The following is a 25,403-nucleotide window of genomic DNA, read 5'->3' as shown; positions in this document are numbered from 1 at the left end:
CAAGGAACACAATCAATGTTGGTGCTGAATTTCACATGCTAGCTATTCGATACATTTATATATGTACATGTTCACACTGGTGCCACACTATAATAATAAAAGGGATATGGTGGAAGCTTTGCAAAGCCACATTGTTTCATCTTTTTTGTTACTGCCTTACATACAAAACCGATTCAGTATCTCAACACTGCGATGGCACAAAGCACAAGAATAACGTGCAAGTATAACGCTGGAGAAAATCATTTGGATCAGCACCCTTTTTGAAATAACCATTTTCATATTACACTAGTGCTTACACTGCAAGGGTGGAGAACACTGTCGACCTATACCATTATTGGCCTTTATCTAGGCTGTCTGGAATAACAGTCTTATTAATTATTTCCTTGTCACTTCCTGGAGGGAAACACTGTCTTCCTATCAACTTAAGAACACAGAGGCATTGGTCGAGTCAGACTAAATGGGTTATTTCTATCTCAATCCTTTGAAATTTAAAGGGGCATGAGAAATGCAATTTGTTGCAATCAGATTTAATAAAAAAACCAGGAACCTTGTGATAGCATGCGCCTCATCGAGAAGATCAAAAACAGCGTAATTACTTATTTACTTTTTTCTAATATGGATGAACTATTACAAAAACGTGGCATATACATGTGTTCACTGGTACCAGCTGTTTGGTATTCATCATAATACTTTTTTTCATTTTCTCTTTGTGAAATCTGATGTTTCAAAATCTTATGTCACAATAACAATTTATTGAGCAAATGTGAAACATAATTTCTGTAAGAACATATTGCCCCAACACACACATATCGCTGCAGAGCTCACATTATTCATTCAGTCCCACAGCTTTACACAAGCTGATGTGATATTTTGCTATTTTAAAGTGTTTTCTCTGACACGGGAGGAGCAGCAGCCTGCTGTTCTTCTCGGTAAGAGGCTTGGCAGGCGCTAAAACATACAGAGCCACCCTGCAGTCTGGATAAATGTCTCTTGGTTACGGCCGCTGAGCACCATAAAGCTGCAAAGGGTCAAAGGCCCCTTTAGCACCCAGCAGGGCCACCCTAAGTCTCCAGCCCAGATTCCTACTTGGATTAGTTCAGGTTGCTGACTTCAGAAGCAAGAGAGCTCTGCGACGCGGGAGAAAATCACAGGGAACGCTCAGCAAGTCTTTGGACAAAGATATACTCATGTCATGATGGGGTGTATATTTGATGTCCTGTGAGTTCCCTGCAGAGCCCTAATGGACGCCTAATGTGTTGCCCAGGCTGTCATCTTTACCACAGGTTATTGCCCCCACATTACAAACGTTTACCATGTTAAATGATCCTGGAATGATTGATATATGGAAACCCCTCCTCAGCCAGTTAGAACCGGTGTGAACCACCAACGAGGAACTGGAAGTTACATACTGGCACAGAAACAAGAGTCAATGGAGCAGCTTTTTTTAAGAGGCTTATAACATGATGCAGATGTGTTGCAATAGATGAAGTGACTCTGCAGTGCATTGCTAACTTTATGAGTTCACCACTCTGGTCTAGGCTGAAATAGTTCAACACATACATTTCAACGTCATCTTTTTTACATTTGATCATAACATGTTTTTGTAAGCATACCCAGTGATTTATTATTTAATCTTAAAGATGTCAGATTCATATTTAGTGTGCCTCTACTCTGATATTTATATGCTTTAATGTTCAATAAGTGCTTAATTTATCTCATACTGCCTGTGCTGTAGCACCTCTTTTCACCCTCTGTCTGAAACCAGAGCCCAGTCTGCTCTGATTGGTTAGCTGGCCGGCTCTGTTGTGATCAGTCAACCGCTTAGAGCGCCCTTGGCATATGACGTACAATGGGTCAGACCGCTAGCCAATAGAAACGTGAGAGTAAAATAGTGATGTCACGTAAACAAAGGAGTCAGAGCAGGGTGTTTGAGGCAGGTGGGAGAGAAACTCTTTATAGAGTAATTTGTTGCCTTTGCAGACCATTTACATCCACAACAACCTATCCAAACGCACCACAGGGAAGGGAAGACCCCAAAAAAGCAAACGAGGGCCTCCAATGTATTGTTTTTATGATTGGCACAACATGTCACAAAAAAGGGTATGCGGTGCAACACGTTCTCCACATACTGACAATAGAGACTATAGGCAACTTCTTGGGATCCTGGCTTAAAGGAAGGAAAAAAGACAAATATCACATTTAACATTTAGACAAAGTCCTATATGAAATTTGTGGCTCATCAAAACATTTGCAGAAACAACTTAATGATAGGCAAAAATGTGTCCGTACACATTGTAGCAATTAATATGGCCAAAACATCGAATGGCGAGTGGGGCAAGAGAATTGCCTTCAGGTAACGACTACTTTTACATTTCATTTGGCTCGTTTTTTGCTGCAGCTTCAAGCTTGTGTCACGGACAATGATGATTTACAAAATAATGGTGGTTTTACTGAGGCCACACTCTTGCACAACAGGTTTGGACACTAAAGACATTCAAAACAACAACACCTGTATAAATAATTCAGACAGTGCATTGTCAAAAACCCCAGCAGTAAACTGAGTCATGATAATAATAAAACATTGAATCTTACCAGTGGTGAAGTGTAGAGAAGCCCGAGGCGTCTGTGTAATGTGAGAAACGCATAGTTCTCCCATTATGCCTGGGTGAGCTTTGATGGTGCAGATTTATTTAAAAAAGGCACAAACATTTTCCCTTTGAATTACTGTTGGGGTTTGGCAGGATAAAGAGACTAAAAATGTGAATCTTAACCCGCACAATGCTATTAAAACAACTGACAACAAGACAGAGGTCATCATCTCAAGAGCTTTAATCATACATAGAAATGTTGTTCAACAGTACCATTCATTTAGAATGTTGTAGCAGTATATTTAGTGTAAAGAGCGTTATTTTTTTTTTTCCTTTTTCTGATGAGGAATATCCAAAAGGATGATAGAAGCTTTCAGAAACACACCAGAGAGAGAGAAAGAGAGAGAGACTGAGTACATGACTATGTTGTAACACCTCAGACTACATTTTTAAACACCTTTGAAGGCGACATTTATCTGTGGTTGATGTACCAGTGTCCATTTTACTGTTTTTATTTTATTTTTTTAACTGAAGAGCAGCAGTTTTGAATGCTTTCAGAAACTAAAACAACATTGGTTTGATGAATGCCCAATAACGGAGAAACTCCAAGCATTCCTCTATGTCACCGTTAAACCAAATTAAAGCCGTTCAGCTCGGGGCCGGGGTGAGGACACTGCTGCAGAGACAGAGGGGCTGGGGTGAGCTGGAGTACATAACTGCAATCAAGTGTCATATTATAGGCATGAAAAGAACCGACCACATCCATCTATCAGTTTGTCCATTTCTCTTTCCATACATCCATTGATCCAAACATCCAACATATCGGTAAACACAACCATAAAACGTACTTTATGTGCTGTTTGTGCTATCTTAGAAGCGCCACAACATCAATTCCAACCAGCTAAAGTCCCAAGCAAATGAAAAAAAAAAAACATCATGTACAAGACATAAGGTGGAACAAATAATTGGCCTACAAATCCCAGAAGCGATTATTTTTCAGTCCATCCATTCCTTTTTAAGAGTAGTTAAGTGACGCCACGTGTGGATTTGGCAGGTGGCTAGCTTCACCGAGCGTGAGCCGCCAACTTGTTTCCCCTCTAAAACTTTTGAAGCGGCTTGTTTTATGGAGTTGGTAGAGAGTAAGAAACTTGACTTCCAGAGCTGGTAATGATAGAAGCTGCTTTTGCGGTAGCGTCGTGGCATTCAGTGGAAAGAAACCGTGTGTTGCATTAAGGCTGGGAGGGAGGCTGCTGTGCTGCGTGCTGCGACATCGCTGCCGGGGAGGACATGGACTGGACCATGGGCTGAGCCGGGGGCGGGAGCTGGGGCTGAGCCTGCTGGGCCCCCGAGTGCGTGTTGGGGGAGGGGGGGGGCGTTGGACGTTTGAATTTGTCGGGGCTGTTGCTTCTTCTTGGAGAGGGCCTCTGTTGGAGAGAGAGAGAACATTTTTGAATACTTAAATGAATGTGCTTTATCTTGTATAATACATTTATAACATTACTACAATAAACAGTATACTATTTCACTGTACCTTGTTTAATTTGAAATTTGTTTCAGTTTTTCCTATTCTATGTACATTTATATAGACTCCTGCATCAACTTGCTCACCAATGTTGGGACTAACGCGTTACAAAGTAACGTTATTTTTGGCAGTAACTAGTACTCTAACGCATTACTTTTTAAATTCAGTAACTCAGTTACCGTTACTACATGGTGCGTTACTCCGTTAGTTTTTTTATATAGTCAACAGCCAGGCGAACAGAGATGAGAACTGTACTTAAGTACAGTACTTGAGTAAATGTACTTAGATACTTCCTGTGTCACATACGGAGACGGGCTGTGGGCGTGTTTGTGTTGTTTACTAACAAGACTATCATGGCGGCGGCGGAGCTCAAGTCTAGTTTCTCCACCTGGAGATATTCTCACTATTTCACTTTTGTCGAGCACAAAGAAAAGAAAGTTTCTGTTAAATGTAAGTTGTGTCCTGGCAGGTCAAAGATCCTATCTACTGCCCAAACCAGTAATTCAAATCTCTTAAAACATCTGCAAAAACAACATGCTGGGACAAAGCTAGTAGCTAAGACCGGCACAGACCCAGACTCATCCAACGCCACTCCTCCTCCACCTGCACCTAAGCAACAGCGGCTGGATTTTAACCAAGGGACTGCTAGCCAGGGAAAAGTCGATAAAGCCATTGCACGGTATGTTGTAGAACACATGCAGGCTATTGCTACAGTGGAGTCACCCGCTTTCAGGGAGCTAGTTAGCATGATAGCATGTCCGGGCGGCACACGGTATATGGGACGGAACACTTTTTCCAACTACCTGGAGAAAGAATATACAAAAATGTAAAGCCAGCTAATATCGATGCTATCCAGATTGCATATAATGCATGTCAAGTTGATCAACAGATTGTATTATTCTCCAATGCAATAACAGTACTGAAATGAAGGCTATAAGGGCATTAATGGGAGCCCTTTTTTAAGTAACTAAAACGTTACTTTTCACAGTAACGCATTACTTTTTGGTGTAAGTAATCAGTAAAGTAACTGAGTTACTTTTGAAATGAAGTAACTAGTAATGGTAACTAGTTACTGGTTTTCAGTAACTAGCACAACACTGTTGCTCACTGACAACATTCTCTGCAAAATTTAGCTTATTGCATTTGACATGTATCTAGTTTACATTGATTCTTCATTACCTGCACATTGGTCTTACAACAAAATCTTGCACTATTTTATTTCTACTTTGTTTCTTCTTGCACTATTTTCAGGGCCGTCCCTCCCTACAGGCCGATCATGCAGACTGCGTGGGGCCTCATCATATAACTTTGCGTGGGGCCTCATGTTGGCCAGGGATGGCCCTGACTATTTTCATTGTCTTTTAAATGTGTTTTATTGTTTCATCTCTTATATATATATTTATGTTGTATTGTTGGAGGAGATTTCCATTGCCATAACGAGACAATAACGTTTTTAAATCTTGAAACTACAGCATTTAAAACTTGTGTGGCAAAGATGGAAAAAACGAATGGATACAATCAACAAGACAATTGGGCTGGATAACTATAAAGTAAATAAAGGCCGTCTCAGCAGCTAAACTGTTTCAGGAATAGAAACTACTGAGAGAGGAAAAAGCTGAGCTATTAGTCATGTACCGACAACTGTAATTCCAGGCAGAGGAATGGATAGAGAAGAAAGGGTTCAGAGAAAAATGTAATCTGTCTGAGGTTCAGTTCTCCACGATTGAATTATTCCCTTGTCATGGTCCTGGGTGGGCTGAGGGGTGATGGGAGAGATGTGGTCTGTACCATCCACATGCACCAAGAGAACATGGATAGATGTAAAATACCCGAGAGGCAGAAAACATGAGATGGAGGAACAACACTTCACAGACCAGTGGGAACAAAGGTCTACGTTTGGGCTGGATTGGCTCCATAGAAAGGGATTAGAGCATAACATAGTATTATTTAGGGATGCTCCGATCGATCGCTCACCGATCGAGATCGGCCGATACTCACTCTCTACCGATCGATCGGTGCTCTCTAAACATGCCGATCGCGAGAGCCGATCGCATGACTTAAAATACATGACACTTTTCTCTGTGTGCGGCAAAACAAGCTCGCCAAAATGGCTTCACCGGTCTGGCATTATTTTAAGGTGTCCGAAAAAGACAGTAAAATAGCGGTATGCAACGTGTGTGAAGCAGACATCCTGCAGCTCCGCCCGCTGGACCGGTGAGCGGAGCGAAACACAAGAGTTAGACCTAACACACTTAGCTATTTTATCTACCTCTGGAACAAGCTGACCTAATAGTTATTATAAATATATTTATTCTTCACTGTCGGGTCACTCATTACTGGATCAGTGAGCTGCATGAGATACTGACAGGCTGTCAGGAGAGAGAGGGGGAGAGAGAGAGGGAGAGAGGAAAAGAGAGCGCTTCCGCTCATTCTCCCGTGTTATTATCCAAAGTGAATGTAAACTTGAATAATGTTCATCATTTGAATGTAATAATTAAGTTGATTGTTGTTTGTGGAAGCGCCAGTGAATGAGCCCCATTAACTGAGTTTTAAACATCACTTTAAATGGAAGATTTAAAGTGATGTTTAAAACTTCCATTTAGGCCCCGCCCACTCGATCGGAATCGGTATCGGCTGATACTGATTCCGGCGATCAGCCCCGAAATTGGCGATCGGAGCATCCCTAGTATTATTAAATCAGTGACTTGATCAAACAGCTGCCTGTTCATAAATATACCATCATGTTTTGAATGTAAACCAGATGCCAGGGCTATTCAATTAGTTTGGAATGGGGGCCGGTTGATGAAAATGATCCAAAGCAAGGGGCCGGGAAAAAGATGGCTTGAAATATGAGCAATCATATTAAGAGCTTCAGATACAGTAAATACTACAACAGCATAGTGGAGTGCCTATATTGTGTTTAATTAAATCAAAGGCCTTTCTAGATCGAAATGGCAAGTTCAGAACTCAGTAGGCCTACATGTGAAGCAGGGTTTCCGCTAGGATTTTTTCTCGCCGGTCAAATGTCCGGGCAGAATTTATTTTACCGGACTAATTTGAAACTTACCGGTCATATTTCAATAATAATAATAATAGTTGTGTAGCAGAGTTTCCGTTAGCAGGTAATTACCGGACTATGAGCAGATATGCTTCAGTTTAAAACTCAGTTCACGGGGCTCATTTTTATATTGAAATTATATAGAAATTGTGCCATGCATGGGAACCAAGCACAAAAACATCCCACACAGCTGATAGATGGATGTTTGTGAAAGTTGTGTATGCTCACTCAGCATGGTGTTGTTTGGCATTGTCCCTACTGCTACCTAACCAGTGGGCTGAAGTGCATTTGAGGAGGCTTTTTGTAAAGACACAAATTGCAAGTTAAAGTCCTGAGCGTCCACCGAATTGACCACAATTCTAGATGTGGCTGACCCCGACAACCTGCAAACACAGTATGTCTTCAGTTTTAGTACTGCAATGTGACTTTGTATTATATTATAACTGTATTGCATTAATTCTTGGATGAGTGCACCTATTCTCATCTTCAAAAGTCTCATCTTCAAAAGTCTCCTCAACTAAACCCATAATCATGGCAGCTCTTCTTTATAAATAATTTTTCGCCACAACCACAAGGTCAAAGCCAGAGGTCGCGTTAACCGAATATTTTCCGCCTATGACGGATTTTTTTTAACAATGACGGAAAAATCTGAAAGCAGTCCGTCATTTTGACGGATTAGAACAAACTCGGAACAGCGCCAAAGTTTCCCCGCAGCGAGGCTCCGGTGTTAAGCATGCCTGCCAAAAAGGAAATGATACCGTTTCCAAACCCAACTTTGCCGTACAAATCATTGAAATGTCTGAGTTTTGGCTTTACGCTGTGCGCACTCCCGCGAGGTGCAGTGGGCATGCATAACACGGCGCTAACAGTTCACATGCGTGCGCCCCGCCCCCCGTTGACGGTTCACGACTGTGCCCCCCCCCCCCCATTGACAGTTCACGACCGTGCTCTTCACCCCCCCCCGGTTGACAGTTCGTTCTCTCTCGTTCATGCAGCTCGCGGATCCAGTAATGAGTGACCCGACAGTAAAACTAAACACATCTATAACTAGTTTAGGTAGTTTGAGAAGTAATTAAAATAGCTACGTGTGATATTCTAACCTGAAGTGTGTGTTTTGTTCCGCTCACCCGCTGCATGTGATTATGCAGAGCTGCGTGTCGACTCGTCAGCAGCAGGTGATCTCTTTCTCCCGTCAGATTAGACTTCACTCGCGTTTATGTCCATATCGATCAGATCCAGCTAGTTCTAGCTAATGATATGACTACCTGCTTATTAAAAGACACCTAAACAATAAGTGTCGCTATGCAACTGGGTGAGGCCACAAAGTATAGCGCAGCATTATACATTTGTTTACATGCCCACCGGAACCCCGAGGCATTACCAACAGATCAACGCACAATCAACCCATACAGGACATCTCTTTCTCCACATTAAGTGTTAGACATTAGAGTTGACTATTCTTGTCTGTCACATAAGTGGCGCAACTGAATACTACCCGGACAATGAATCGAATGCAACCACATTTTCGCGGGAATTTCAGTTTGTTACGGATTCTGATGCTGAATACATAATGATCAAATAATTTAAAGTCAGAGTGTATTACAATGTTTCTTAGTCCACCAAAGCAAGGTGAACAACCTGGAAAGAAGAGAAAGACTGAGCTGCAGCCCCCCCCCCCGAAAAAAGAGAATCAAAGTGATAGGTATGTGCCCAATAATATTTTCTTCAAAGTAAATATTCAATATTTTTTCTTCAAAAGTAAATATTTTCTTCATAAGTAAATATGGGCATAACATGTTTTAATAGATAATTTTTTTATGGTGGTCCAGAGACAGGAATATAATTTCACATTTGTTATGATATAAATGATTTTTTTATGGTGGTCCAGAGACAGGGATTATAATTTGACATTTTGTATGTGTTTGCAGATGTGCTCATCAAGCACCTGGAGAAAAGATTCCAAGATCTCCAGAAAGGGAGTGTCCCTTCAAAATGTTCCATCTTCAACCCCAGTCAGTGGCCCTCTGACAGACAGAGGGCCACTGAGTCGTTGAATCAGCAAACACAAACAAGAAGAAGTGAAATTAAGAATACAATTGAAATTGTACAATACAATATTGTGGTGGTTCATCTTATAATTCTAGAGAATGCACCAGACAGCATCTAAGACCTGCAGGTCCCCCAAACCTTTCGTGAGTCATTTCGTCCGCGCGCATTCTTCAGGGCCATCTCTATTGGACTCAGGGCCATCTGTAAATTAGCTTAGATGGCCCACAGGGCCATCTCCCAAAATCCTTAATGTCATGCCCTGGTGTGTGTGTGTGTGTGTGTGTGTGTGTGTGTGTGTGTGTGTGTGTGTGTGTGTGTGTGTGTGTGTGTGTGTGTGAGACTTACCGCTACGGCGTGAGAGGAGCTCCCGTGGACGAGCAGGGCGGGGGTGTTGTAGTGGGAGATGGCGGCTCGGGACAGTGTGGCCGGAGGAGTGAAGCCCACAGTGTGGCTGCCATATGACAGACCTGTGAGAGAGACAGGGAGACACACATGAAGAGAAACTAGCACATACTGTTCCACGTCAGTATATTTAACTATAAACTCTGGTTGTTTCAGGGTTCATACACTTTTTCACCAATGATTTTCAATGACTTTTCCATGACCTTTACCTCATTTTCCATGACCAAAAAGATTACTCTTTCTCAGTGGTACCACTGAAATATTTTAACATGGTAAGCTGGAAAATAAGGTCTGCATATGAAACATGTTGATCCAATCTAAAACAAATCAAATAGTAGGCTTACTAGCTTCTACAGGCTAAAGCAACTCAAATCTCTCACCAGCAAAATACCTTGTCAGTTAAATGCCATTTTGCGTTTCATTACTATACCGTATTTATTATCATTATAGTATTACTATTTCGGCGATTAGATAAAATATAAATTATATTTGATGCAACTTTGGTTACATTTCCATGACGTTTCCAAAACTTTGGGGAAAATATTGTTTTACATAACTTTTCTAGGGCCTGGAATTTACATTTTGAATTTCCATGACTTTTCCAGGTTTTTAATGACCGTAGGAACCCTGTTGTTTATAATGAACTGCAGCTAATTCTTTATTCAACAGCTGACATCAGGAACCATGCGTTTTATAGCTGGCAGACAGAAGGGTGAAACAGCAGTGCTCAGCCACCTGTAATCCGTTTTATCACCGTGCAAACATTTAGGCTGTAATCTGATATCCTGCTGAATCACACCAACACAATTGAGCGGACACGGAATAACTCCCTATGTGTTATGTCCTTGTGTTAGGACACAACAACACCTCTAGGGATTTGCCTGAAGGCCAGTGCAGTATGGCAGATTGGAGTTTTGTTTCACCATGAATGCCAAATATATACATTTTGACGTGCCATTTCTTCATTATGTTTTCTACGTTGTTTATTTGGACAGTCATTTCCCTCCTTCGAGCACATGCTCAGTCATTCAATATATTGAACTATATTATATACAAAATGCCATTATTTGCCAGCTTCAACAACTCATTCACTTTGATGATATCAACACCAGGAGCACAATTCACTTCAAGCTTTGAATTTGTTGCTGGGTTTTGCGCTAAAAATGTAATAGCTGACTATTACTGTCTTGTATAATCTTAAAAGTTCTCGATTAAATATTTGAGGAGTGAGATAGCAGCAAACAATGATTTGCCATTTAAAAGATATAATGGAGTAATGTCTACCTGAGCCTCTTTGTGTGTTGACACCTGTGCTTCTCTTTGCTTTGTTTGTGTAACCGAGCCTCCCGCACAAGCATGTTAATGCATGCGAGTGTGTGTGTTCAGTCAGGTAATGGCTGCCCCTCCTCACTGTGCTCATATGGCCATTACGGTTGATAAACTCTTTCCGAACCACTGCCTTGTTATTTAAGTGTAGCACCCACCCTCTGGTTACCCTTAAGGTTAAAACTGTTAGACGCCGTTTGTGCCATTGTGAGCTCTTTAGCGCCGAGATCATTCTGTATTGAGAACCTTAAATTCAGATAAAGGAATTTGGCAAGCAGACATGATGACATTTCATGACTCTCCTGATTCCTGAAGAAACAGTGGGCAACAGGTGCAGCCAGATGTATTAATGAAGAAAACAGGAAGTGGGACTGACACTAAAGGCTAAGCCATTTTACTTCACTGTTATCCAGTCTGGGAATGTATCAATGTAATGTAATCAATGAAAGAGATTCGACACTAGATATGACTGACTTAAATAATACGCTTTGGTACAATGTCAAAGTTTGTTTTCTGGAAACAAAAGTATTGACCGATATCAAAGTTCCTTTTTATAGATGTGTTGTCAAGTCTCTTTGACGATAAATTACTTGTCGACAGCTTTATATCCTCAGGTGGCCATCTTACAACGACCTACCAGGAGATATGGGTCTGCTGGAGCTGGGGGAGGGGGTGTAGGGGATGGGACTGGACACGGTCCTCGCTCGCAAGCCCTGTGCAGACATCTCATTGAAGTACCTGAGAGGAGGAGATGAGGTCATTCAATGAAAATTCAGATTTTCTGATTGCAATTAATACAACTTTCAATGACTAAAATGGAAAGTAGAAAAGGTTCTTTATGGCTACTGAAAGAACATCACTATAAGGATCATAAAAGCTCATTAGACATAATTAAAAAAAGAACCCGGGCAAAGGCAATAAACTGCTATAAAAAGATAACGATGCGATGTTTACAGTACTGAAACTTGTAACAGTATCTCATACCAAGGTAGGAGCATTGTTTGGGTGTTCCTGTGACGCATATCATGCCTTAGAGCAGTGGTTCTCAAACTTTTTCTGTCATTCCCCACTTTGAACAGGTGGGCCTTTTCATTCCCCACCTGTTCCTCATCGCTCCAATAAAATGGTAGGCCAAGCTTAAAATTGTCCAATGTATCGTTCTATAACAGGGGTCTCCAACCTTTTTTAGGATGAGAGCTACTTTCAAAAAATAAAACAAGTCGTGAGCTACTTTTACTCCTCTTTTTTGTTTTTTTGCAGTGTATATATTTAGCACATTTTAACATTATTATATGCTACCTTTAACCTTTGTGTGCTGTTTGGGTCTGTGGGACCCGTTTTCAGTGTTTACTAAAAAGAACATGTAGCAATTTAATTATTTTAACCTGCTTTATTTGGTGGTAGACGTCACATCCTCGAGGGTCCGGGGGCATGCACCCCCAGGAAGATTTTTTTTTAAATGTTGAAGTTAAATGCATCAATCTGGTGCACTTTGAGCTAGGGCTGCTCAATTAATCGTATTCTAATCGGAATTCCATTTTTGGCTTGCAACGGTTATGAAAACAACATAATCGAAATAAAACGATTTAAATAGGTTTTTCAGTTGAATTATACTTAAAGTTCAGGGTAATCAACTGTTAAAAACATACTTTTCAAATTATTTTCTTCAATAAATTGATGTTTTCAAAGTAAATGGTTAATCGTTTTTAATAATCGTGATATCAATTATTGACCCAAATAATCGAGATTATGATTTTTGCCATAATCGAGCAGCCCTACTTTGAGCCCAACATGAATTTATGGAAACAGCTCTCAACACTCAGATGAAAGGGAGCTGTATACTTTTCAATAATCCAAACATCTTTAGAATATGATCACAACAAATCATTTAAACTTGTTTATTCTTATCTTATGTTACCTAGTTAGCATTCTTTCTTTTTATTTATGCATATTTGACTAATCCCTCCCCTTTTAAACTTTTTACTGTCCTATAATACACATTAGAATGATTTCTTACTTTTACTATTTTTTACAACTTTATTAAACAGATAAAGGTGTGCTCTCTCTCTTGCTCTCTCCACATTGCTTTTCTTCCCGACTGCAACGCTGTTGTGTGTGTGTCTGTGAGAGCGTTTCACATGTGTGTATGAGAGATTTTTAGCAGTGGCGAGCCTGTCTCTGAGGGCCTAAGATATTCTACAAAATAATATTTAAAAACATTAAAACAAATTATATTTTTCTTTCTATATATTTTAAAATATGTTTTTAGTAATATTTTGTCATTAGTTTTCCCAAACTAACTTGATTAAATTGTATTTAAAATAACATTTCCAAATAAATAAATCCTTTGAATCTGCCTATTCAGTTTCTGTTTGAATGTGAAGGGTTAAATGAAAGAATCTCCTCTCTGCGAGTCTGTGAAGAGAGGAGCTGTTGGACGTCCAGCTATGAATTCACAGAGGGCCAGCTATAGTAACTGAACGAGAGAGTAATGTCAAATGACAGAAGAATTGACCAATCATATCTTCCCTCTAAATGGGTGAGCTTTATTATCGCGGACTTTATGACAAGTTCCGCCCGCTGTGAAACGTTTCTTGTTTCCATAGCAACAACAACTATCAACAGCGTAAACTCGCCTTTAAAATAAAAGCATACCAAATTACACTTAAGACATACAACTGCAACGAAAGTAACAAACACAATGCAATATCCTTTTCAATTTCAAAGAACACAAATTGGGTTATTTACAGGTGTTGTTTTGTGTGGTAGAGGGTCGCTTTCATTGATGCGTTTTGCATCCCGGGCGGGTCGTTGTTTTGATATTCCACCAGTGTGAAAAAAATAATAATATATATATATTTTTTAAAAAAAATTTTTATTTTGTATTTCGTGACCCACCTATCACATCTCTGCGCCCCACCAGTGGGGCGCGCCGCACACTTTGAGAAACGCTGCCTTAGAGCCATCATAGCCAACTCACAGTCCTGTCCTGTTTTCACAACGAACCAGAGAACCATCTGGGAGCCTGAGCTTTGAGTGTAATGACTACCAGTAGGAAAAGCCATCAAACATAAGAGTCCAACTGTGCTCTGTTAGCACAAAGAATGAATGCAGACTTTGTCTTAGATTGTCATGATAGTTCAATTACATCAAGCTAACAAAGACCTGGCAAAATAAAACTCAACCACTGCTGATTATTTTGATGTCTTCCCATATCGACTAGGGCTGCAACAAACGACTAATTTGATAATCGATTAATCTATCCATTAAAGAAACGATTAATCGACTACTCTGACTATTATGCCTTGCACAATTTCTCAAGCGCTCTTATTTAGCCATCAACTTTTAGATTTAGCTTGAGGTTGTTTTAGGCATGTGGAAACTAACAATGAAGACAATAAAGATGAATACTTGATTCAAAGATACATATATTATTAAATTAACTAAACAAATTGTGATCAAAATTAACATAGCTTTTAATTTAAATTAAATAAATAATATTTCACATCAAAAGAAACAACAATTTTTTAACAAATCGTATTAAATAATGTGATGACAGAACTGTAAACAGAATAGCTGAAACTTTAACAAAATAAATAACTCAGTTACCTCTAATCATTAACCCATGTTTGTATAATTGAGTTAACTCCGTGTGTTGCTGACGTGGAAACGTTACTCGTGGATGGGGCTACAGAGCTACTAGAAAGACAGTGGAACCCGGTGCATTCCTCCGTCTGGATGTGGAGCACTTTTGCTAAATGTTTAGACAAATTGCTCGTGTTACCGCCCTTACATGCTAAACCCTTATTGCACTATTGGCAACGAGCATTGTCCACCTCAAGACGGGGAACATTTAACCACACCTTTGAGCGCTTCTCTCCGCCATCCCCACTGTGTGTTGCATGCATGTAGCAGCCGTGTGTGTGTTGCTGCATGTAGCATCCGTGTGTGTGTGTAAACTGCCCCGCCCCCTCGCACACAGACGGGGGAGAGAGATCTCGTCTGATGCATTTTTTTCTCTTTTTGCATATTAGAAACGAGTTGGCGACACTAAGACTGCGATATAATGTTTATGTAGCAATAATACATATGACATATTTTTTTTAAATGTCTCCAGTACCGATAAAAAGACCGATAACGTTGGAGCTTAACGGCGCGTAAAACACACGTGATGACGTCACCAACGAATCGACGACTGAATTAGTTGGCAACTAATTTGGTCATCGATTAGTTGTTGCACCTCTCGTATCGACACTCATTTCTAAAGCAATTGTGGCAGCTAGCACCTGAATCAAAACAGCATGGCAACACTAAACATTCAAAACATTTAGTTTCTCAGCTTAACGGATTAAAAGAGGTATCTTTTGCATCTATCCCTCTATTGTTCCTACATCTTTATACCCTCACAGGTTAAAACGTCTGTCATCCAATCAGCAACAGGTGCCCAAATGACTTCACTATTCAAGCCATGACATTTACTAAAAATAATCCCTCCACCACCTCACTTGAAACACATGTGACATTCAAATATTTTGACTAAATGACTAATTGTGTGTCCGACCGAGTACCTCTCATCGTCCATCTCCAGACTGGATTCACTCTCCGACAGTTGTCTGCACAGAGCCTCCCGGCGCTCCATTTCTCTCTGAAGCTTTCTCTGCAGCCGGATGTTCTCCTCCCTCATGTGTCGCTCCTCCTCGATGTACTGGGCACGCTTCTCTGTGTCTGTGGGGGGAAACGCAGAAAATAAAAGTTACGATATTGTCAAGGTCACATCCTGCCCACTATATTTTAACATTAACAAAAGCTGTATTAATTTGTGAAATGTCAAAGTGGTTGCACTTGTGAATAAAAAAAACACTCAATCAAGGCCTTAATCTAAAACTGTTCACATATAACAAACCCCAACATACAAACACATTGGCTTATAAAGTAAGCTATGTCATATTTCCTAAAGCATCTTTTGAAGGGTGGACTCACATCTCCCTCTACTGGCAACAACAAAGGATTGAATAATTGAGAGACTCCCAGCATGCGTTGAGATTTAAATACATAAATTAAGCTATTAAGTATAAGATATAGAGCTAAACACGTCTGACTGTCAACAACAATCAAGTGTCTTTATAACCATTAACAGTGTTTGCTGCTGTGCTGTTGAACTGCGAGAGACTATTGTCTTCGCCCTATGTGCTTCAGTAGAACCAGTAAAACATCTCAATGTGCCAACTCAGTTGATAATGCAATAACCATGACTAACTTAGAATAATGGACGGAGTATATTAAAGCACATGGGACGGTTTGAGATGAAGAGACATGTTCATGTGGAGTGATACTGAGAAGAAATAGTGTGGAGTTATTGCGTGTGTTCAAGTACACTTTGTTACAGACGTTCAGAGATCAAGTTAAACATATCCCAGTATTACATTTGTATAAGGTTAGGAAAATAGCAGTTAAAGTAAAAATGGAAGCATATTGGTAACAAAATATCTACGATATAATTTCATTGCAATGTTACAAGCAACAGACTGCGGTGTTGGAGAGCCATGCTGATTCTTTCTTGCCTAAATCACTAGATATTGTGGCCTGTTTCCGAGTCTAGAGGTCAATAGAGGTCACGTATGCTCCCTAAAAACATAAACCCCATCAGGATGTATCCAGGAGGCAGGAGTTGTAAGTGGATGTATTCAGACGTTTTGCATTTCAGTTCACTCAATTCAATTTTATCAACTTAAAGAACCACATATCCTGAATCTTCCTTGTAAAGTTCCTGTTGAGAACGGTATGAAATGTTACCTTTCAGGGTCTTAAACGCTATAGAAAATAGGCAATAAATCATAGAGAATATTTGATGGTCCATATCGTTGAAGTATCTTATCTGCACTTGTTTTAAACAACTCTTTCTTCCCAGTGCATTCATTAACAAAACAACGTGTTGCAGGTGTTGAGTCTCTTCTCATTTCATATTTTACTAGCTGGCAACATTGTCAGATACAAAAACACAGTATGTGTAGATTTATGATGTATAGTTTTTTTAAGCATTTAAAAAAGGTAGATATTTTGGAAAGTCTCAGTGGAGGCTTGCTCTGCTGTTCCACTTCTTCATATACCCCCAAGTATCACCGTGTGTAATGTGACCAGTGAATGATAAAGGAGGTAACTAGGATGTAAACCGCCTCAGATAAGGCCAGAGTATCCTGTTCTTTCTGGTCTATGGAAACAACCCCTGCGTTGGTGTAGGGTGAATGGGCCCCTCATCGTTTATCAGAGGATCGGTTTTACAATCACGCCCTTAAATCAACACTTTAGGACATCTGCCCCTTCAGAGCATGCACTGCTTTGGATCATGTGACAAGTTGAGAAGCCACTTACGCTGCAGCTCGGTGGTGCGCAGGCTTTTCTTAAGCCTCTCCACCTCATTCTTCAGGAAACGGATATGCCGCATCATGTTCTCTGGCGAGTCTATTTCCATGGAAACGTCTCTTGGGGAGGGAGGAGCAGAGACCGGCTGGTCCAACTTCTCCTGAAGGATTCTAGTTTAGAAAACCAAAAAAACCACACGTTGTTATGATTCGTAAACAGAAAAATTTAAAAATAAAACCTATTGAAATCGCCTAGCTTGGATAGAAACTGATAAATACAAGACTCTTTTGAACCACTTCCTCATTTGATGCATTTAAAGGTTCTGATTTGAGGCGTGCCTCCCCCGGGGGGGGCGCCAGAGAGCTTCAGGGGAGGCGCAGCGTGAGAATTTTTTTTACGAGAGAAACAGTGAAATCTAGCTGGTTAACTTCAGCTAATTTTATGCGAGCGGCAACATGGATCGATTTGTTGTGAAGTTACCTAAAGTGAAAGAGGAGACAGCGTCTGGCAGAAAAAGTCAGCTTTGTTTTGAAATAAAAGTTGTGGCTCATCGGACATTTATGAAAGAAAATCCCTAATGTGCAAGTGAATGCAGCACAAGACGCGAGCCGCCTTGTAACCCCTCCCCCAGCCCTGGCGCGAGCGAGGAAATGTGGCGGCGGCGATTTCATTTGAACGGGACGGCACATTCGGACCCCAAGTAGACGGAAGGAATGAGGTATTTGCGGTCTACAATGACAGAGGCGAGACTGTGAAGTTTGGCTGTACTCAGCATTGAATCAAAACGCACTAAAGCTTTGGATCTTAATCAGTTTGTGAGGCGTTTTGCTGATCAAGATGGTAATCGCCGCATTCAGCTGTTATAGGCATGCCAACTTGATGCTCTGCTCACGGATGACTCAATGAGCATAAAAAACTGTTAAGATGATGACCTTACGTGTGTAAATATATTTTTTTCTTTGTGGGGGTCTGCCCCCAAAAAACAGTTTTAAGTCCTGAGAAAGTCAAATAAGACGGTGTGTAAAACGACACTGCCCAGTTAAATCAAAGTAACCACTTTGATTTAACTGGGCCAGTAGGTAAGGACGTTCCACTGGATAATAATACCCCTGCATTATAGCAACAATAATAATAATAATAGCAATAATAATTGGGAGGGGGGGCGCGGCTGTTCTTATGTTCTCTGAGGGGAGGCTCACCTTCCCACACTTTGAAAACCCCTGGACTAACACATTACATAAATAATGAGGCCCTTCGGGAGGTAATTATCCAGCTTTCTTAATTCACTCTTTTACAAACTTTACACTGAAAAGTACAAATAACCCAAAGCTACAGTAAATCAAACATTAGTACATTTCCATTGTCACTTGTTTCTGCTGACGTGCAGGGATTGACTGTGAATGTGTGTGTGTGTGTGTGTGTGTGTGTGTGTGTGTGTGTGTGTGTGTGTGTGTGTGTGTGTGTGTGCATGTCAGTTAGAAATGGGTCAAGACATATTATGTATATCTACACAAAAGCATTATTTTGGGTTTGATTTACCATAAAAAGAAATTGACAAACCGGCAATATTCACGTTTCCTACATGTTAGACGTATTAAAGCCCGAATAAAAGAAAAGTTACGACTGATGGCGGTATTTTACAAAGATACACCCCAGCCAGCCCATCAGGTTCAATAGTTATAACTAGTGCTGAAACTATTTGGCAATGTCTAGATGAGATCATCAACAGATGATCAGAGATGGGGTCGTTACTAAAAAAAAAAGTAATATATTACATTTAAAAAAAGTAATATACTACACTACTTTGTTACTCTCTATATAAAGTAACTTGTTACTTTACTCGCTGGTCCGGCCCGCCCCTCCCTACAGGCAGATCACGGAGACTGCTAAAGTTTCAAATGTTCTCTTTAGTTCAGTTTCCATTGTCGCATAAGACTGATCCTGATAGCTCCTGAATGTTTTCCTATCTGACCAGGGCTGTCCTCTTTCTCCTGCTATCTGTATTTTGCGCAGTCTATCTCTGAACGATGGTGATTCCACTTTGCAAATGGGCAACATTTCCTCTACTATGAAGGATGCTACAAGTCTGTCCATCTCTGCTTTGGTTTCCGGTCCTCCAAATTCTAATTTTTGCTGCTTCGGAGTCGGCGGCGGCGCACTCACAACATCCTCACTCTGGGTTCGGGGGTCCTTAGCTATTAGCTTCACCTTAGCATGTGTTCTTTGCAGGTGTTGGTTGAGGTTTGACGTGGTGTTTACAGCAGTGGATAACAGCTTCTGACCTGGACACAGTTTGCACCTCCCCGTCACATTCCTGTCTATTCTTCGGACGAACTCAAAAATAATGGGCATACCTCCACCCCTCGACAGTTATCGCTGACTCAGCCATGTTTATGCAGCACTGCACGTGGAGGTTTGGACGTGCAAGTCGCGCAGATAACGTACATATAAACCTGCGGCGGAAACCCCTCGTCTGTCAGTGTGATTATGACTGATTTTATAAAAGTAACGAAGTAACGCGTGTCGGGGCAATGTTAGTAACTGTAGTGTGATTACTGAATTATAAAAACGCGTTACACTACTCCGTTACCGACAAAAGTCATATTATTACAGTAACGCGTTACACCCAACTCTGCAGATGATACACTGATGAAACCAGAAGATGTTGCTTTAAATCCAGAACTGCAAGATTTTTAAATGGTTAACGCTAGGGGTGTAACGGTACACGTACCGAAATTATTCGGTTCGGTACACGGTTCAACGCGTCATAGAGCGAGCAAGTCATTTCATTGGATGAGAGGCATACTATGAGAGCTGGTCACAGGGATGCGTTCAAATGTAGTCAGTAATTTGAGGAACTGTCGAACGCAGATAAAGTTGAGCTCGAAAATCCTCCAGCATCATTGAAGTCTCCGGTTTGGGAACATTTTGGTTTCGCAGTTACGTACAAGGATGACTGACAAAGACAGGTGGACCGAACCAAAGCTGTTTGTCGGCATTGTTCAACTAACATTGGTTACGCGGCTGGCAATACATCAAACTTGCACACTCTTGAAAAGGCATCACCCGAACGTGAATATCACCGGTACCAAAATAAAAAAGACTGAAGTGCAAACCCAACTCCCGCTAGCATTTAGCCTCCACCACTCGCAGAAAGTTCAGACCGAGCCAAAGCTATTACAAACGCCAAATATCCTTATGTTGCCATGTTAGCAAAGCGCTACGTGGCTGTATCGGCTACCTCTGTTCCTAGCGAGAGGGTTTTCTCCACAGCAGGAGACATTGTTAGTGCCAGCAGATCTGCCCTTTCGACAAGCAATGTGGACAAGTACATCTTTCTTTAGAAACACATGAACATACAATGACAAGCAAGTCATAATGTCAAACTGGCTGCTTAGGTACTAGTACAGTACAGTTCAAATACAGATTATTTCAGTTCATCGAAAAGCTGCACCTTAATGTTCATTTTATTATATTTTGTATTTATTTGAGTGAATATTCAGTTTAATAATAATTAAAAACCCAAAACTAATAGTTTATGTTTTGTGAGTACTAGTACAGTAAAATTCAAATACAGATTATTTCAGTTAATCGAAATGCTGCACCTTAATGTTCATTTTATTATATTTTGTATTTATTTGAGTGAATACATTATTCACAGTTTCATAATAATAATAAAAAATATATATATATATATATATATATATATATATGTTTTGTTTTGTGAAAAAAATGTCTGCTGTACCGAAAACGTACCGAACCGAGACCAAAAAACCGAGGTACGTACCGAAGCGAAATGTTTGTGAACCGTTACACCCCTAGTTATCGCATAATATGATCAATGCACACCTTTTCTCAGCCTCCAGCTTGTCCATGCGTTTCCACAGTCTGTTTACCAGGGCTTCTTGTTCCTGCTCTAATGTGTTCTCAAGGTCGATCATCTCCCGCCTCAGCTAGAGGATAAAAAGAGAGAGGAGAGTGACGTTCAGAGATAGAAAGACCTTGACGTTGAGAAGAATTCACAGGACTGCACACAAATAGACCACTGCAAGGTCTCTGTACAGATAAGCTTATCTTTCACCGAGCTACATCTTGTGATGGAGCCGCAGTGATGCAGAGTAGCCTATAATGATTTCCTAATTGCTGATATAAAGTGGTCCTAAAAAGGTAAAACAAGCTGTTAATCAGTGTTTTTTTGTGGTGGAGTTAAGTCACATTCAACTACACCTCTTTTTGGGAAAAATGCACATTGTGATTACACAAGCATCGTTCGGCATATATACATTAATGAATGAGCAGCAATAATAAATGCTTGCATCAAAATCGACAGAACATCCATCATCAGAGCATGGAAACATGCTCGGAATATGTTTGTCTCATCCACAGACCACAGTGTTCTTTCTAGATAATATTAAGTGGGAGGGGTTGGTGATGGTGAATTCCTGGCATCTCAACTGGCCACACACATTCAGGGTTATGTTGTTCCACACTGGATGCTGAAATCCTCTTGCATACCTGTTCCAGGGTCAGCTGCTTTGAGATGGTTTCATTCTCCATCTTTTTGATCTTTTTCATGAGCTTGTTAACCTGGAACTCCTGCTCCTGCTCCAAGTGCTGCTCCAACTCTGCCTTCTCATGCTGGAGCTGTGATAGGAAAAAGAGAGGATGGACAGAGGAATGGAGGAGGAGAGGGATGAAACCAGAGAGATGAGAAAGAAGGGAGAGGGGAGAGAGCACAAGAAGAGACTCACGGTGAGTCACATAAAAACTATGCATGACCACAGCGAACAAACACTGTTGTCATATCTTCACATTTAGAGTATAACAAAACAGATTGCCAATGTAACAATTCTACCAGATTCATGGTTACACTTTCCATGAGGGTAAACGGCGTGAATTAATGATTTGGCAACCAAAGCCACCACCTTTGGCAGTCCACCAATACAAAGAAAGGGTGCGGCTCAGCACTGATTCAAAACGGGATGGCTGTGTGATGAATTATATAAGCGATTACTCATTACAGGGAAAGGGATGTAAAGTCATTCATAGGAAATGGCTGGAAAGGGGAAAAAACATTTCCATTATGCTGCATGCAGAAACAAATAGAACCCCTGAAAATAAGGCCGTTTGTATAAACTTATAATGAATGCAATCTTACTGTCGAGTGCCCCGCAGTATCCTGCAAACCACCAAGTTTTGCCCCACCCAGTGCAGCCATTTTGCTTCCAATTGACATACCAACAATTATAGGAATTGTTTTAATAACGTGCCTCCTTTCAGTTAGTACAACTGCCAGTGACTGTTTATAAAGCCTCCACCCTACTGTACTGTGTGTTGAGTGGCAATTACTGCCAAGTATATCAGTTCTTCTTCAGCCTATGGAGAGGACACCTTGCAGAGATATGTTATCTCACTTGGGCCATCTGTCCTTCATCCAGAGGCTGTTTGTAAGCAACACCACAACAGTAGCAGTGTGACGGTTTCCCCTTTATTATGGCATCTTTTATTTATATCAGCTTCCTCTATAAAAAGACAAACCTATATTTACATTTTAAACTAAAGGGACAGCGTATGGGTCATAAAGTAGGATAAAAGTGTGCACTTCTTCAAATACCTGCTGAGGTCTATTGGCATCAATTAGAATAACACCAATTTAGATGACTAAAAGCAGAAAAATCCACCATCAAAAGCAATGGCTCAGAAAAAAAGGTCACACCAAGTTGTTTACAAAAAGTGCTTCTGCACAGGACCATTTACACAAAACCAAGTGAAACAAAGGACTACATTTGCCCTCTACCTTCACAGACATACACATAGATGTGTACTGAATATAAAGGAATATACACACACTAACGGCCAATTTGTCAGCACCAACTCTACAGGTCTGTTTCATGTTAAGTAAGGAGGCAAGACAACAACATCCAAAACATGTCCATCTGTATGACCCTAAGCAGGGCTGCTGAGGCATCTGTGTGCCCATTCAAGACTCAATTCTTTACACATCAACAAACCATTAGTCAGCCTACAGCTAGCCATTAAAGGTGTGAACACATGAGTGTTCATGCTGTGCACTCTGCATTTGGGAAAATAAGATGTGGGAAACGGACTGAACCAGACATCTGACAGACAGGGGGTGAGTCATTTGAGTCCTTTAGAGTAGCTAGCAGCCGCAGTGAAGTCATGTTGAGCCGTTAAAGGCTTCAGGCAAGATGATGATAATGCATGGAGTTGTGTGTGCACACACAGAGACCGAACGAGCAAGCTTAACCCGCTTGACCATCCTGCAGGCAAACACTTTGCATAATGAACATTTAGAAAATGTCTCTCTGTATCACAGTGATATTTTCATGAAGGGTGAAAGGATAAACTGATGTTAGAATACTCTCAATGGTGCCTGGTATGAAGAAATACATCAAGCGTATTAAAACTGTTCTTATCCTATCCTGCTCCCATTACTCACATTCATGAGTTTCCTTGACAGTTCGTTGGTAAGAAATTCCTCCTCCTTTTCATAGTTGACGGCCAAGGTCTCCTTCTCCTTCTGGAGGGCCTGGATCTTCTTGAACAAGGTGTTGCTGATAAATTCTTCCTCCTGCTCTGCTCTTGCTTGCTGCAGGACAGAAACAAATGAGACAAAAATGAGCAAAGTAGCATTTTAGATCTTGCACATCACACCGTTTGATTTTCACATTTGATTTTTGATTAAATCGAGACCAAGCTGCTGCAGGGAAGTGTGCCAGCCAAAGAGGAAGCAGAATTTCCCCTAATGAGTGGTATTGCAGTAATGGGTGAATGACTGAGTGAAAGATGGATGCACTAAGGAAATGTGTTGGGCAGTTACAACAGCTAGCATTACAGTGTGATGATAAGCCTGTCCTTGTTAGCACCACTCTCATATTCTCTCTCTGTTTTTTGCAAGCCGGTAGAATGTGTCAGTTGTTCAACAACAATGACAAAGACAATTGAAAGCCTCACATTTACAGAGGCTGGACAGGGTGCTGTCTGAGGCTGACTGGCCATCATATGAGCCTGGCATCCAACTAGCTCGCTAAGTTTGGCCTACATACTTCCCATCTATCCCACAGATCGATTACACATTTTTATGAAGCTGATTAACCGAGCTTGAAGACATGACGCATCAGTCCATGCCACTGCTGCCGTTGGGCTATTTAGTTTCACCAGGTTAGCGTATCCTGGCTGGACATAACGTGGTGGCAATGTCTAGCAGTGAGTTACAGCTGACCAGATAACGTTAGCTAACATTAGCTAACTTGTGAGGAGCCTACCCTATTGTTTACCGCATTTTAAGGTGCCCGTTGAGCCTACCAGGATGTGAAAAACAAAACAAAGCAAAGTAGCTGCCTAAGCATCTAGCACACGTTAGCCCGTTGGCTAAATTAGCATCATACCCAACTAGCTAACGTTAGCAGAGCTAGCACAACAACAGCGTGTTATGATCAAATGCAGATAACATGTCCATGTAACACAACACATGTGTGACTATTTAGCGATAAACGAACAGCACTAACCATCGCCAACTCACTGACAAATGCAACAGAATAAGTGGATAGCCTCCAGCTAGCTAAGCTATATTGCTAGCTAACGTTACTCACAATAGTGACGCTAGCTTTGCGGAGGTCCCGATTCTCCTCCTGCAGGGCTTTGCACTTGAGTTTGAACGTCTCCAGCTCAATTTTAAGAACTTTATTCTCCTGTTGTAAGGAGGCCAGGCGGTTCGTTAGCTCCTCCAGACGAAACTGTGAAATGACTATGCTCGGTTTCCCCGAATTGGAGGCGGAGGAGGACATCGGGGTGGCCGAGCTGCTCCCCGCTCCGTCGGTGTCGCTCTCGCTTGCGCTGTCGGCCATGGCTGTGCGACAGAGAGCAGCTGCAGCGTCGAGCAGCAGACAGCAGAATGGTACACCGTGTGACCTTGCTCACTCCTGTGGGCATAGCGCCACCAGCAGGAAGTCTCCAGTACCGCATGATGCATCAGTGACACATTCACCTGAACCCTATACATACTGTTTTATCCAGAGGTGGGAGAAGTACTCAGATATTGTACTAGTACCAGAGTGTAGGAATACTCTGTTAAAAG

At 41.1% G+C, this 25,403-nt stretch overlaps 1 protein-coding gene across 1 annotated transcript; it reads right to left on the bottom strand.

Moving 5' to 3' along the window:
• Window positions 1-2,811: 2,811 nt before the first annotated feature.
• On the bottom strand, window positions 2,812-25,227 carry LOC117459921 (coiled-coil domain-containing protein 6-like). Its single transcript, XM_034101089.2, has 9 exons — window positions 24,919-25,227; window positions 23,766-23,915; window positions 21,821-21,949; window positions 21,155-21,258; window positions 17,315-17,475; window positions 15,514-15,670; window positions 11,583-11,683; window positions 9,563-9,684; window positions 2,812-4,012 (listed from the first exon to the last, which is right to left on the bottom strand). Exons 1-9 carry the CDS (start codon window positions 25,171-25,173, stop codon window positions 3,818-3,820), a joined length of 1,374 nt encoding a protein of 457 aa, XP_033956980.1. The 5' UTR covers window positions 25,174-25,227; the 3' UTR covers window positions 2,812-3,817.
• Window positions 25,228-25,403: the final 176 nt, after the last annotated feature.

Source organism: Pseudochaenichthys georgianus, chromosome 15 (assembly GCF_902827115.2).
Source record: "Pseudochaenichthys georgianus chromosome 15, fPseGeo1.2, whole genome shotgun sequence".
Classification (NCBI taxonomy): domain Eukaryota; kingdom Metazoa; phylum Chordata; class Actinopteri; order Perciformes; family Channichthyidae; genus Pseudochaenichthys; species Pseudochaenichthys georgianus.
This window is presented reverse-complemented; position numbering and strand designations above follow the sequence as displayed.

Excerpts from the sequence above, each read along its gene's own strand:
- LOC117459921 (XM_034101089.2), bottom strand. The coding sequence starts at position 25,173 with ATGGCCGACAGCGCAAGCGAGAGCGACACCGACGGAGCGGGGAGCAGC. Across the intron at positions 21,950-23,765 it reads TGTCAAGGAAACTCATGAAT|CTCCAGCATGAGAAGGCAGA; the intron begins GTGAGTAATGGG and ends TTCCTATCACAG. Across the intron at positions 15,671-17,314 it reads GCGCACCACCGAGCTGCAGC|ACACAGAGAAGCGTGCCCAG; the intron begins GTAAGTGGCTTC and ends TTCCCCCCACAG.